This window comes from Nymphaea colorata, chromosome 9 (assembly GCF_008831285.2).
Source record: "Nymphaea colorata isolate Beijing-Zhang1983 chromosome 9, ASM883128v2, whole genome shotgun sequence".
Lineage (NCBI taxonomy): Eukaryota > Viridiplantae > Streptophyta > Magnoliopsida > Nymphaeales > Nymphaeaceae > Nymphaea > Nymphaea colorata.
Window position 1 is genome coordinate 14,015,989 of NC_045146.1, and position 12,246 is coordinate 14,028,234.

The 12,246-nt window shown below is 38.3% G+C and overlaps 1 protein-coding gene across 1 annotated transcript; it reads right to left on the minus strand.

Annotated features, from left to right (window-relative positions):
* Nucleotides 1-413: 413 nt before the first annotated feature.
* On the minus strand, nucleotides 414-7,013 carry LOC116260400 (mitogen-activated protein kinase 15). The gene is made up of 10 exons (XM_031638720.2): nucleotides 6,708-7,013; nucleotides 5,100-5,505; nucleotides 4,260-4,387; nucleotides 4,103-4,162; nucleotides 3,370-3,519; nucleotides 3,115-3,270; nucleotides 2,563-2,774; nucleotides 1,949-2,050; nucleotides 1,734-1,858; nucleotides 414-1,025 (listed from the first exon to the last, which is right to left on the minus strand). The coding sequence occupies exons 1-10, from the start codon at nucleotides 6,729-6,731 to the stop codon at nucleotides 745-747; spliced, it is 1,644 nt and encodes a 547-aa protein (XP_031494580.1). The 5' UTR covers nucleotides 6,732-7,013; the 3' UTR covers nucleotides 414-744.
* Nucleotides 7,014-12,246: the final 5,233 nt, after the last annotated feature.

The following is a 12,246-nucleotide window of genomic DNA, read 5'->3' on the forward strand; positions in this document are numbered from 1 at the left end:
GGGGCGCGTTTGTGAACAAACGAAGCTTGGGGATGAATGCTTGTTTCGTCGCTGATTAAAAACACATTGCAAACTTGAAAACAACTGGAAACCTCGACAAGCAAACACGTAGCACATTTAATGAACACGCATGTTATGAGGCAGATGCAACGCAGTAGTACCATTCAAATCAGTATCGACTGCATCTTGACAAGCTAATAGGCAACTCCCTTGCAGAGCAATTCGGGCTACGATTAGATGGAAAAAAAATATCAATCAACCTGCCTTCTTACGAGGGACACCCACATCTGAGTATCAATTGGAATGTCTCGTCTGATACAACATAATAAAATATAAAAAACTCATTTCCCGTTGTTCGACCAATACAGAAGAATCGTTATTCACAGAGCAGAAGTGATCAAGAAAGAAATCGATAAATAAAAATGCTTAGTTAGTAGCATCAATCATAAATTTTCATTGTCTGGAACGGAAACAATCATGAAAACCGTCCTCGTAACCCATTTTGACCACCCGACTTTCCCCACATTTGCCCCAGCAGCACCGGCCGACGGATATCACATGGCTATTATTGTGCACCGTCATACTTCTCCACCGACAGAAATGACGAACACAAGCAGATTTGGAAGCATGACTTAACATCTCCTGGCACTGTTGGCAGGAGAGCGGAGATCACAGAGAACCATGAGATTCTGCTGCTTATGTGGCAGCACTTACCAGAAACCCACCAAATTAAGACTAATAGCATCAGTACCAACTGCCACCACTCTGGGCTGCAGCAGCCACTTTTCTGGCAAGATATTGAGGCTTTGGCTGAGCTACGTTGAGGCCGCCATTTCCTTCATCCTCTTCTCTCTCACTTCTGTTGCCTGTGCTTCTTCGTGGATAGGAACACCCAGTTGGACCATATTGTGCAGGAATGGCCGAATTCCTAGTCCCTCTTCTTTGCTCGTATACATCCACAGCTGTTGTTGAGCAGTTGTAACGTGAAAGTGGACCAACAGCTTTACCAGGTTTTGCCACACCACCTGTCACACGACAAGCTTAGTTGAGTTCAAAGGAAATACTGGATATACTAATCCAAATGTTCCCCTACCCACACCTCCACCCCACCCCCTCCCAGACACATGGGCTATCATAGTACGACCACATCCAGCTGCCTCATCACAAAGTTACCAAACATGACACCCAAAGGATTGAGCTTCCCCATGGTCTACCCAAAGCTCCATGCGGATATCATATTTGATGCCCAAATCGAACCCAGTTCAGAGATTAGTCCCCACACACAACACGGAATTTCTTAACGGTCCTCATGGCATCATTTTATAAGACACCCTTTGCAAAGCATTTTCTACCTTCCAATTGTGAGAAGGGCATAATAAGATAATGGAGCAACCTTTTCTGCTTTGGCTTGAAAACAGAAAGCATTTAAATGTTAAGCTAGCGGCAAACAATATGTTACCTTCTTTGACAGAACCACAACTCATAAGCTATTCATTTTTCCTCTCCACAACTATACACAAATAATATTAAGCTTCCAATATTGTACACATGGATTTACCAAGTCACTAATTTCTCCCCAACGTTAGAATACGGTGATTCTGACTTTCATAGAAGCATTTGAGAAGGCTGGATATCCACTCTTCGAAACAGGGAGGATTCGTGCACATTATACAACTAGGAAATTTTGTTTGGCACGTCATGGATCCTACAAACATGCAAGGACTTGTACATACCTTGAAGGACTCTCTGAGGGGCTTGAATTGGTTCTTTAGTTGGTGTGGGCCCAGAGCTCCTTTCTAGTGGTTTTCCAACATCGGAAGAACTCTGTGTTGTCTTATTTGAGTATAAGACGCATGGCCTGCATTTGCAGAAATTTACAAAGAATGCTTGTTGACTAATGTTCTAATTAATAAGATGTGGGGGATGAAGCAAACAGTATGAGATCTACCTTGGCAGTGATGCGTGTTGCCTCTCAGGTGGAGCAACAACCGAACCATTCCCATAGTGCTCTTCAAGATAGGCAAATTGTTTCTTAAATTGATCGACTGCACTGTGAAAAGAAAAAAGGAAACATGCAAAGCATTAATATGCAAATTTGGAATATAAACTGACAGGGTACTCAAGATTATATGACGCTTCATTTACAGGTTGCATGTGGGAAGCAGGAAATAATTTTGGACTTCAATTGCTTTGGTGTGCAAGTTTCAAATAGAAGATGAATCAGCCAAGGACTTGAAAAGCACTGTATTGGGAAAGGTAATATCAGCATTCAGATGGAAATAGCATTGTGGAAACATAATTAAGCCTGTTCATTCACATCATTTATTTTTTATTTGCTTTCACATGAATTAGGCTGATCCATAGCTAAAGTAGCAAACGTGATAAATGAAGGAAACTCAGCTCAGAAGAAGTAACAGATGATACCTAATTCAGTTTAAGACACACATATTAAGTTTTGGACTTATTGGTTAAGCAGATCGGCTTTTTTTTTTTTTTAATCTTGTTAACTTTCCAGAGTCCGAGTGTATAAAATAATCATATTCCAGGTCAAGATGTAAGTACCTTGGATACATATAACCTGCACTTTCAGTACCGTCTAAGAACTCCCTTAGCATCTTCGGGTGATACTCAAGGATTTCTCTGTATATGAGCTCCCTTACGTCTTCCTTTGTTATTCTTCTCCTTTCAAATTCGAACTCCAATTTCGTAACAGGCTGAGCTGAAGGCTCCCTCTCAACCTTGGCCAAACCCCTGAAATATGGATCTGCCAGAGCCTGACACCTTGTGACAACATCTTTCTTTGTTAGAATGTTAACAAGAAATTGCATCAACTAAGTACAACTCAAAAGATGAATTGAATTCTTGCAGATATTGAATGTCTGGTAGATGGGACTTCAGGCAATGAATGACTTGATCAAAAGTATTCTTTTTTAGCACGAATTTTCATCAATTATATGTGATAAATGTAATTGCCAGATCAACTTCAACTTTTTACACTTCTCAAGTCCAATTACTCTGCATCACTTTACCGACAGGCAACATACACACAATTTGGAAGTGTACCAGCAGGCTTTAAACAACATTCTACATACTTAATGCACATATTAACAGTACCTCCTCGGCAGTTGGCCGGTCCTTTGGCTCAAACGCGAGCATTCTTTCCAACAAATGCAGTGCAAGAGGATCCACATTTGGAAATTTCTGTGTAAAAGGAATCGGTTTCTTCCTGCGCATGCTGCCTAAGTAGCGCCTAGCTTTTTCATTTCGAACCTGCACTAATTGGATCAACTAGCTTTCATTTGATTACTCAATTAAAACAGAAGGAAGAATATAAATTTGTAATATCACTAATATGGAATAGAACCATACCCTGGCAATGGCATCTGCAGAAGGTGTCCCTAACAAATCTGTCATCAGATCTAACTGGTGGACCACATTTTTTCCAGGAAAGAGTGGCTTGCCAGTCAAAACTTCAGCAAAAATGCAACCAATGCTCCAGATATCTATTGCAGGAGTGTACTGCAGACAAAAAAAGATAATCAGATAAACTAAGAGGCAGATCCACCACATGATAGAAAATTATCTTGTTAAATGCAATACTCAAGCATTAATTAATAAATAGAATGAACGTGCCAATAAATATGCATTAAACATCATAAAGATGCTAGGAAGCACCTGTATTGGTTTGACGTTCAGAATTCCCTCAAGGATTTTTAATGCCTCAGAGAAAGAATGGACATAAGCTTGGCACAGGAGAAGGAGACATGATAAACTTTAGTTAAAGAAGCTTGGTTGTTTCACTAGTTCATTTCACAGGTGAATTTGCTGTATTTGTATTATTTATGTTTCAAACACGTAAGCAAAAGGCTACCCTAGTATCTAACACCAGGAGTATTGCCTGTGGCATGCTTTTTACAAATCATGGCACCAATATGAGAACTAAAATAGGTTCAGTATTGTTACTGCAATTTTTAGACAGTCACAAACCTGATATGCACCAATTCTATCCAACCTTCAATTTATTTAAGAGCACATTCATCCACTTGGCATATAATACATAGGAGACACAATAACTTTTCCAAACATATAAATGAAATCTGACCTTCGAAAAGAAGGAACCACATAATTCAGGAGCTCTATACCATCTTGTTGCCACATAATCCTAAAATCAGAGAAAAAAAGGTGAAGGTAGAAACAATGAATAGTTACAGGTACAACTTTAGACGTTTTGTAGCGAATTACTAGTGCATAATACATACTGTCCAGAAAATTGCTGTAGGAGTATCATTAAATGCAACCCTTGCAAGACCAAAATCACAGATCTTGAGTTTGCAGTCTGCATTTGCTAAAATGTTTTTCGGCTTGAGATCTCGGTGGAAAACATTAGCTGCAGGGTACAGGAAATGAATTTCAGAATGCTATAAAAACAACCAAGGAAACAAGTACATTATATAATATATCATTGGATAAACTATTTCACACTAACGACAGTTAACCAAATGATCATGAATACATGTCTAAGCAGTCCTCAGACACACCGACCTAATTCCCTGGTCAGGTACACATGCATCAAGTCAACATCCAATGCTAGTGTCCAGAGATACAAAGACATTCTTGCAGCAAAGACATTTTGAAGTTTTAAAGTACAGGATTTCATTAGATGAATCACATGGTTATAGGTCAAATGGTCAATGGTGAAGTACAAACTGACTTACACCACAAATTCATGCCTCTATACTGCACAATTAAGATAAAAAAAAGGTTTCACAGAAAGATTTTAAAGCAAGTATGAAATTATTATTCAACTTTCTTCTTGCTGTATCTGAATTAACTATTTAGAAAAGAGTCAAAAGACCTTCTTAGACTTCAGTGCAGAATGTTCACACCCTAAAGAATTATTGAAATTAGATGCATCTTACAACCATTTCCCTTAATCAGGAAAAACAAGTGAACATTTTTCAGCGTTTTAGCTACAAGCCAGAAATACTGAATTCCAATAAAGGAGACAACTACTCTTCTGCAGAAGTTAACTGCAAGCACTTACTCAAAGCATAGACTGAAGAAACAAAACAACAATTTAATCTGTAGATTCCATCTACCTGAATGTATGTACTTCAATCCTCGAAGAAGCTGATAAAGGAAAAAACGATAATGTTCTGGAGTTAAGTCATCATTAGCTTTAATAACCTGGTGAAGGTCTGATTCCATGAGTTCAAACACCACATAAATGTCCTTAAATTCTCTTCTAGAAGGAGGCAAAAGAATGTGTTTGATTTCTACAATATCAGGGTGTCGCAAAAGTCTCAACAGCTTAATTTCACGCAAAATCCTGGTAGCATCAGAGACATGTTCAAAAATATCATTGATCTTCTTAATGGCAACTTTTTCTCCCGTATGGGTATCATAAGCTGAGCAGACAACTCCGTAACTCCCTTTACCAATAACCTCTTCGATCTTGTACCGGTTGCCTTCTCCATATTCAGTAAAGAAATCCACTTCTGATGTCTGCATAAGCAATAGATTTTATCACTTCCAAACATAAATTTTTAAAGAGCAGACAAAGAAGCATGTGACCGCTTTGTTGCAACTTCTGAGCCACATTCCCAGTAACATGCAGACACATGCGCAAGTACATAAAACTTTTTCAGATTATCCCTTTGGTATTTCCAGATATATGGGAAGATAAAATTATGGAAAGGAAATAGAGAATGCGATAGGTGCCGGGAACAAGTTCCCGTTAACGGAAAAACAACTTATGTGTTAGTATAAACTATAAACTATAAACAGTGGAAAAATGCAAAAAAGGATGCGAATCTAATGTAGGTTATCACAGTAGCAAATGCTAAAACCGTAGAAGCCACTCTCTTGAACAAGTAACAGCTTAGAACTATAACACAGCAACGAAGAACTATAACAGTAAAAAAGAAGTGAACCAGGACAAAATAGATAAAAAAGAAAGGATCTTTACAAAACAAAGGAACAACAGAGAAGTGAAAAAAAAAAAAAACTAATGATTTAAGACAAGCTCGAGAAAACATAATTTGACGAACAAAAAAAAGGTAGAAATTACAAAGAATAAGATGGGAAACTGTAATCCAAAGAATAGAAAAGAAAGTACTAAACAGCGACGATCATCAAACACTGAAAACAAGAGCACAAAGAAGCTTATGCGCAAAATGCAAATTCACCTAAAAAAAAGAACAAAAATTTAATATAACAAGATCCTAAGAATCACCATATCCTCGATAAAAGGGAAGATTGAGAAATTCTGTTCGAGGAAGCAAGTAAAAAACATGCGCTAAAGTAATAGGTGAATGAAGAAAACTGATGAAGAAAAGTTGCAAAAAATCAAGTGCATGAACAACAACGTAACTAAAGACCAAACCAAGACATAAGATCCACCAAGGAACAGAAAACATAAAAATTGTTACTGAGAAAAACCTGAATTGGGCAGAGAGAGAAGTAACCACGACCTAGACTCGGCGTTACAAAACTCTAGCGAAGAGAAGTAGAAGAAACAAGCATCAAATTCATCACAGGCGATTCCCGCTGTCCTTCTTCAATTAAAAAGAGGCGATTCGTAAAAGAAAAAAAAAACTCAACGGAACGAAATTTTACACCATCGCCGACGGACAAAATTCATCTTTCCTCGGAGAAAAAGCAAACTCAGAAGACGAAAAGAGAAAGCAGAGGAACATAAAGATCACCTTCCGTCTCTGATCCGCCTGCATCTTCCCGCGAAATTCCTCAACTCCCCGCCGCGAATTCAAGTGAAGAACCAGAAAGATCACCTGAATATGGACTCGGACGACGCCAAAAAATAACGGGAAAAAGGATTAAAAAAAAGCACGAATTCGCAGCTAAAAATAGCTCGAGAAATGGAATAGGAGATCGAATTCCGAGTGAACTCGCAGTTCGAGGGAAGAATTTCAGTGGGATTTTCGTCGTCGAGCGAAGCTTTCCTCAACGCAAGAGAGAGAGAGAGAGAGAGAGTCGACGGAATTATTTTTGTAGACCAAGCAATAAATCGTTTATGAAATAATCAGAAAACGATGGAAGGAAAAAAAAAAAACTTTCTTTCTTAATTAAAAAAACAGTGGGAAAAAAAAGGTGGTAAACAATCGATACACTGACAGATAGCAGCGGAGTTCCAAAAGCAAAATGCCCACCTTCCGGCCATAAATCACAATAACACCACCGAACGCGGCCTCCTGCAAACTCCAATGACAAAAACACCCTAAGCGTGTTGACAAATTTGTTCAGATAATCATTTAATATGCCAGGGCTGACATCCGCCGTTCATCTGTAAGATGAGCGGTCTGTATGGCTTGTCGGAGTTTCTAGAGGACACGAACACAGTGCCGGAGATGGCTACAGTCAGAGGCATGTGACCACATATCATGCATGAGACTGGAACCCTTGAAACGGCTGGGCGGGACCCACATGCCCCAAATAACAGATTCAAACGTCGTCCGAGGTCCAAGATCCAGATTCAGCACTTCTCAACTCGTTATATATATATATATATATATATATATATATACATATATATGAGTTTGACATTTTTTAGGCCGAATGCGACTATTTGTTATTTATACCTACACAATAAATGTTTTCTCATTCTGTCTGCCCCACCACAACAAATTAATTAGTCCAATTAATTGTTGGTTTTATTACCTTTGGCTGGCAACTCTAATTTCATATTGAAGTGACCTCAGCTTCCTATTCATGTGAAAGCACAATGAGTTGGTGAACCAATCAGCTGTCATGAAAAGTTTTTGAAACTTGTTTTGACTCTCTTCAAAATAAATTTGAAGAAAAAACCTCAAGTTAACTCAGTATCGCTACAAGTCAAATCATAATTGCATAACTAGTCGAGTAACCGACATGTTTATTAAAAGATCCATGTTTAACCCAACATCTTTTTAAGTTTGTTTATGTAAACGAGTCAAGCTCGAGCTAAGGCAGCTCCATGTTCTGTGCGGTGTGTCTTCTGTTCAACCAAAAAAAAAAAAAATGTTATTGTACTAAAAGAGTGTTCACAAGAAAGAATATTGAGTTTGAAGAGTATCACATATAATATGATCATGGATGCTACTTTTAGAGCCAACAATTAAATGTCATAATGGCATAAGAATAAGTTCATCAATATGTTGCCATAATCAACATCAATATGCCATCAGTAGCCGGCATTATACGTGACTTTTTCTTGTCATTCATTTATGTTGACTACAATGCGGGAATGAGAGCATGGTAAACGTAGACCGCTCTATGAAAGTAAACATCTTTCAATTCCAATCTGCGAGTAGTTAAGGCACATGATATCTACATATCGTCCGCCAGAAAAGGGAGGGGGGGCACGGCGCCCCTTGACTTTTAAAATAATGACATTTTGCTACTTCAAAATTTCGAAGTTTTTCATTTGACCCCGTAAAATTTTTGAAAAGCAAAAAAAGTCCTAATCCTGTCCCTGATTTGCATGGAAAGGAAAATCCCGAGATTTTAAAATAATATAATTGGGGTACCCACCGGCCCATTATTTCCGTCCTCATGCCATTTAAGATAAACGCGCTCTGGGATAGCTTTTTAGGCGCGGAATCGCGAAGATGGGCGAACTGTAATTTTGGCAAAGCATGGTGGCAATCGTTGCCGGTGAGGTGGGGCCAACATCAGCTGGGGTGATGTGGGAGAGGGCCCCTGAATGAGTGGCAAAGGAAGGCGCTTGGAAAGCGAGAACATAGTTGCCTTTTGTCATGTTGCACTATGAAAAGTCCTTAAAATGGCGCTGATATTGAATTCATCCCACAAGTCAAGCAGCCATTTGAGAATCAAGTGCTCTCTAGCGTTGAGAGTTCATCCTCTTCTTTTTCTTTTCCTTTTTACCTCAAGAGATTTAGAAAATGTTGTGCCGCAGATTCTTCAACATCATCAAACAATATTCGTCCTCCGTTGAGGATTTGATATATATGTGCGGCCGTGCTTTTTTCGCTGGCCATTGGAAATGAAAGCTTTTTGCATGTGCTCATAGGGCCTCTTTCTGATAACTATTTATGTCGACTCCACTTGTCTGGGCATCAATGAGGCAAAAACTTTTGACTTCTCAAACCAGTGCACAGTTGGAATATATATATGTGTATATATATCGGACAAAGTGAACTGCTTTATAGTGAGCACTATGCAGCAGCTATGCTCAACCGTAAGTATCAGATGTAGATGCATCAGACCCTCAGCTTTTCTTGTTAACATGTAGCGAGGGACCTCTGTTGCCTTCCTAGACGGATCGTTGCCGGCATAAGGCAATTTTTTTCAGGTTGGGGGAGGCCGGTCACTGCCCTGGATGCCGCCAGCTGTGTCCAACATTATCAATGGGCAGCAGCGCCGGTAGCATCTGGGGCAGCGGCTTCCTCCTCCAATCTAAAAAGTGAAGGTGGCGGTGGCCATGGGTAGAGTCAAGAGGGGCCTGCATAGTTCCTGGTTTCACCTCAAAATTTTTTTTTTAAATTAACATGTAAATTTTAGAAAATTTTACTTGTCCTATATAAACATTTTGAAAAAGGATGTTTCGGCTCCCGTCAAAATTTTGAAACTTTCAATCGGCCCTCCTCATGAAAATTTTATGACTCTGCCCCTAGCGGTAGCCTCCCATCTAAAAAAAATTTGTCCTAAACATGAAAGAAGATAGAGTGTGTGGGTATCTCTCATGCTCAATAGCCAGAGACCTCGACGCAGTATTTTTGCTTTTTCTTTTTAATGATAAAAAATAATGCCATCCAACATGAAGGAGATCAGATGGATCATTTCGACATGGTGAGCGCGCACACACACATATATATATATATAAACTCACAAGTTGAAAGTGGTTAAGGGTCCAACAAGTGAAATGCCATTTGGTGGAAAATAACACGAATCCCAAGGCAGCAGGGTTGCAACTAAGAATCTATGTTTGACTTGATTTCTTACATTGACTTGGTGAATTTGTTACTTATACAAATAATAGTTGATTTTCTGAATTATCTTCAAAGAATTTGAGAAGTACAAAGTACCAAATGTTTGAATTTTCGCAAGTTGGTGAGCGCGAACATCCACCTGCAACAACTTGATGGCCCTTCCCTAGATTACACGAGTTACTATGAAACTGAAGGAGGTTAATATTTTAGTGGTGCATATTTTATTATATAAATGGCCATGAACCTCTCGAATGAAAAGACATAAAAGGGAAAAGGAAGAAGAAAAGATAGAAACTTAGTTGTTTATGTGACCATTCCATTGATTCCAATATAAAAAGCAACGGTGGCATGTGGACCATAGCTCGTCCAAAATTTCATCCACGAAAGTTGATGAAGACCAACTTTCAAATAAAGTTGGACGCCTTTCTTTTTCCTCATTAGTTGCACATGCACATCATTTATTAACGGCCGTGTGTTTCCCTAATTGAAGAGTGATAACTATTATTGGAATCCCATCTTATTTTTTGTTCACCGTTTTACTTATAATATATGTTTTTTCTTCTACCGCAATCAATGAGTCGACATACAATATCAGAAAAAAGTGATTCCCAAAATTTTCATTGAAGAATGTTGAGTGTTAGAGTGTGTGTATATATATATAACATAATTTTCAGTAGATGGTTTTTTTTCTCCTTTCTGAATGGAAAGTTCATAATCTAACTTTAGCTGCAAGTTGTGGGCATCTTCACATGTACAAACATTCTTCTATTGGAATCAAACCAAGTAGGTGCATCTCTGTTGTGCTTTGTGATTCCAATAACTTTACTCCATCTTCTGATTCTTTGTAACAAGATAAAGAAAATCATAAGCCACAGAAGTGAAAAATTCTTACTTTGTAGCTCTTGAATGTGGTTTGCAAATTACAAACTCTTGTAAAAGTAAGATTATAGTCTATTACAGGGTTATTTGATAAAGTGTAGTGTTTGATTCGCCGTATCCGAGCTCAAACTTGTAACTAAAATTCTGAAAAAAATCATATAAATCATCTCATTTATATATATATATATATATGTATATATATCGAGGAAGGTCCGTGGTCATGTCACACATGGCTGTGTTTGACAGGAAAGAAGGACTGTTTGGATACTCAAACAAAGGAACTTGAGTCTCCCAGCAACATACCCAATTGTGGGCTTGGGCCAGTTTGCCCTACTAAAAGTGGTTGCTAGTCACTTTGTTGAAAGTGGGTGCATTAAATGCATTTGATAAAGTGATAAAGTGTGAGAATGGCACTTTGAGGGAGTCATTATGGCAAATGTGACCCACAGCTAACGCTCCTAAAGTTATAATCAAGTCTCAATTATTGGGAATACAAAGGTTAGCAAAAACCTGGTGGAATTAATGAAAAACTTTTTTTTTTCTCAGGAAATATTTTTGGTAGATATAAATTTAAAAAATATACCTAAATTAGCAACCTATTGATATAACAATGGTTTGGAGAAAAACATATGAGGAATGCAAAGATATAATATCATCATAAAGTAGTCGAACCATGTTGAAAATGTAATGAGCGGAGAGAAAACCAATTTTAGCAACATTGGTGTCGACTGGCAGATTCCTGTCCCGGTCCATCTCTGGCGTCCTGGCTGTCCCACTTGAAAAATGTCCTTGACAGGTTGTTCCTGTCGCGTGCCGCTTTCTTCCTGCTTAAGATGGGAAACGTGTGTAGGTTAAGACTTTCTTTCCTTTCCTTTATTCTTCCGGATAACCGATAACCTTTCAAGAGGAAAAAATGCGGGTGAGGTAAACACGGTAATTTTTATCCCGATCTTTTTTTTTCCTAAGAATAAGAGCTTGTTGGTTCATTGTACGTATATGACTGTCATTTTCATCATCGATCTTTCTCTGGGAGAGAGATAAGGGAATGGTGTTAAAAGGTGGGATCGAATATCCTTGATTGGCTATGAGACAAGAAGAACATTACTAAGACTATCACAAGTAGAATTCTTTGAAATCAAAGAACCATGAAAATGAATTCTAAAGCCGAAAGATTGGGCTTTATCACAATTTCCTAGAGCTTAATTCCTCGTTGTGCTTGTAGATTGGTGATTTACCATTTTTTCAGGTTCCTAATGGGGAGGCTTCTTGTCACATGATCTTTGTTTGGTTTATCAAGAGTCTAATTATCAAACCAAACCTAGCAAGGCCCTGCAAATCAAACACGAAAAAGAGGTTCTAGATTATATATGATCAGTTTTGGAGCCAGAATTTTTTTTTTCATGGGGCATTAAATATATAG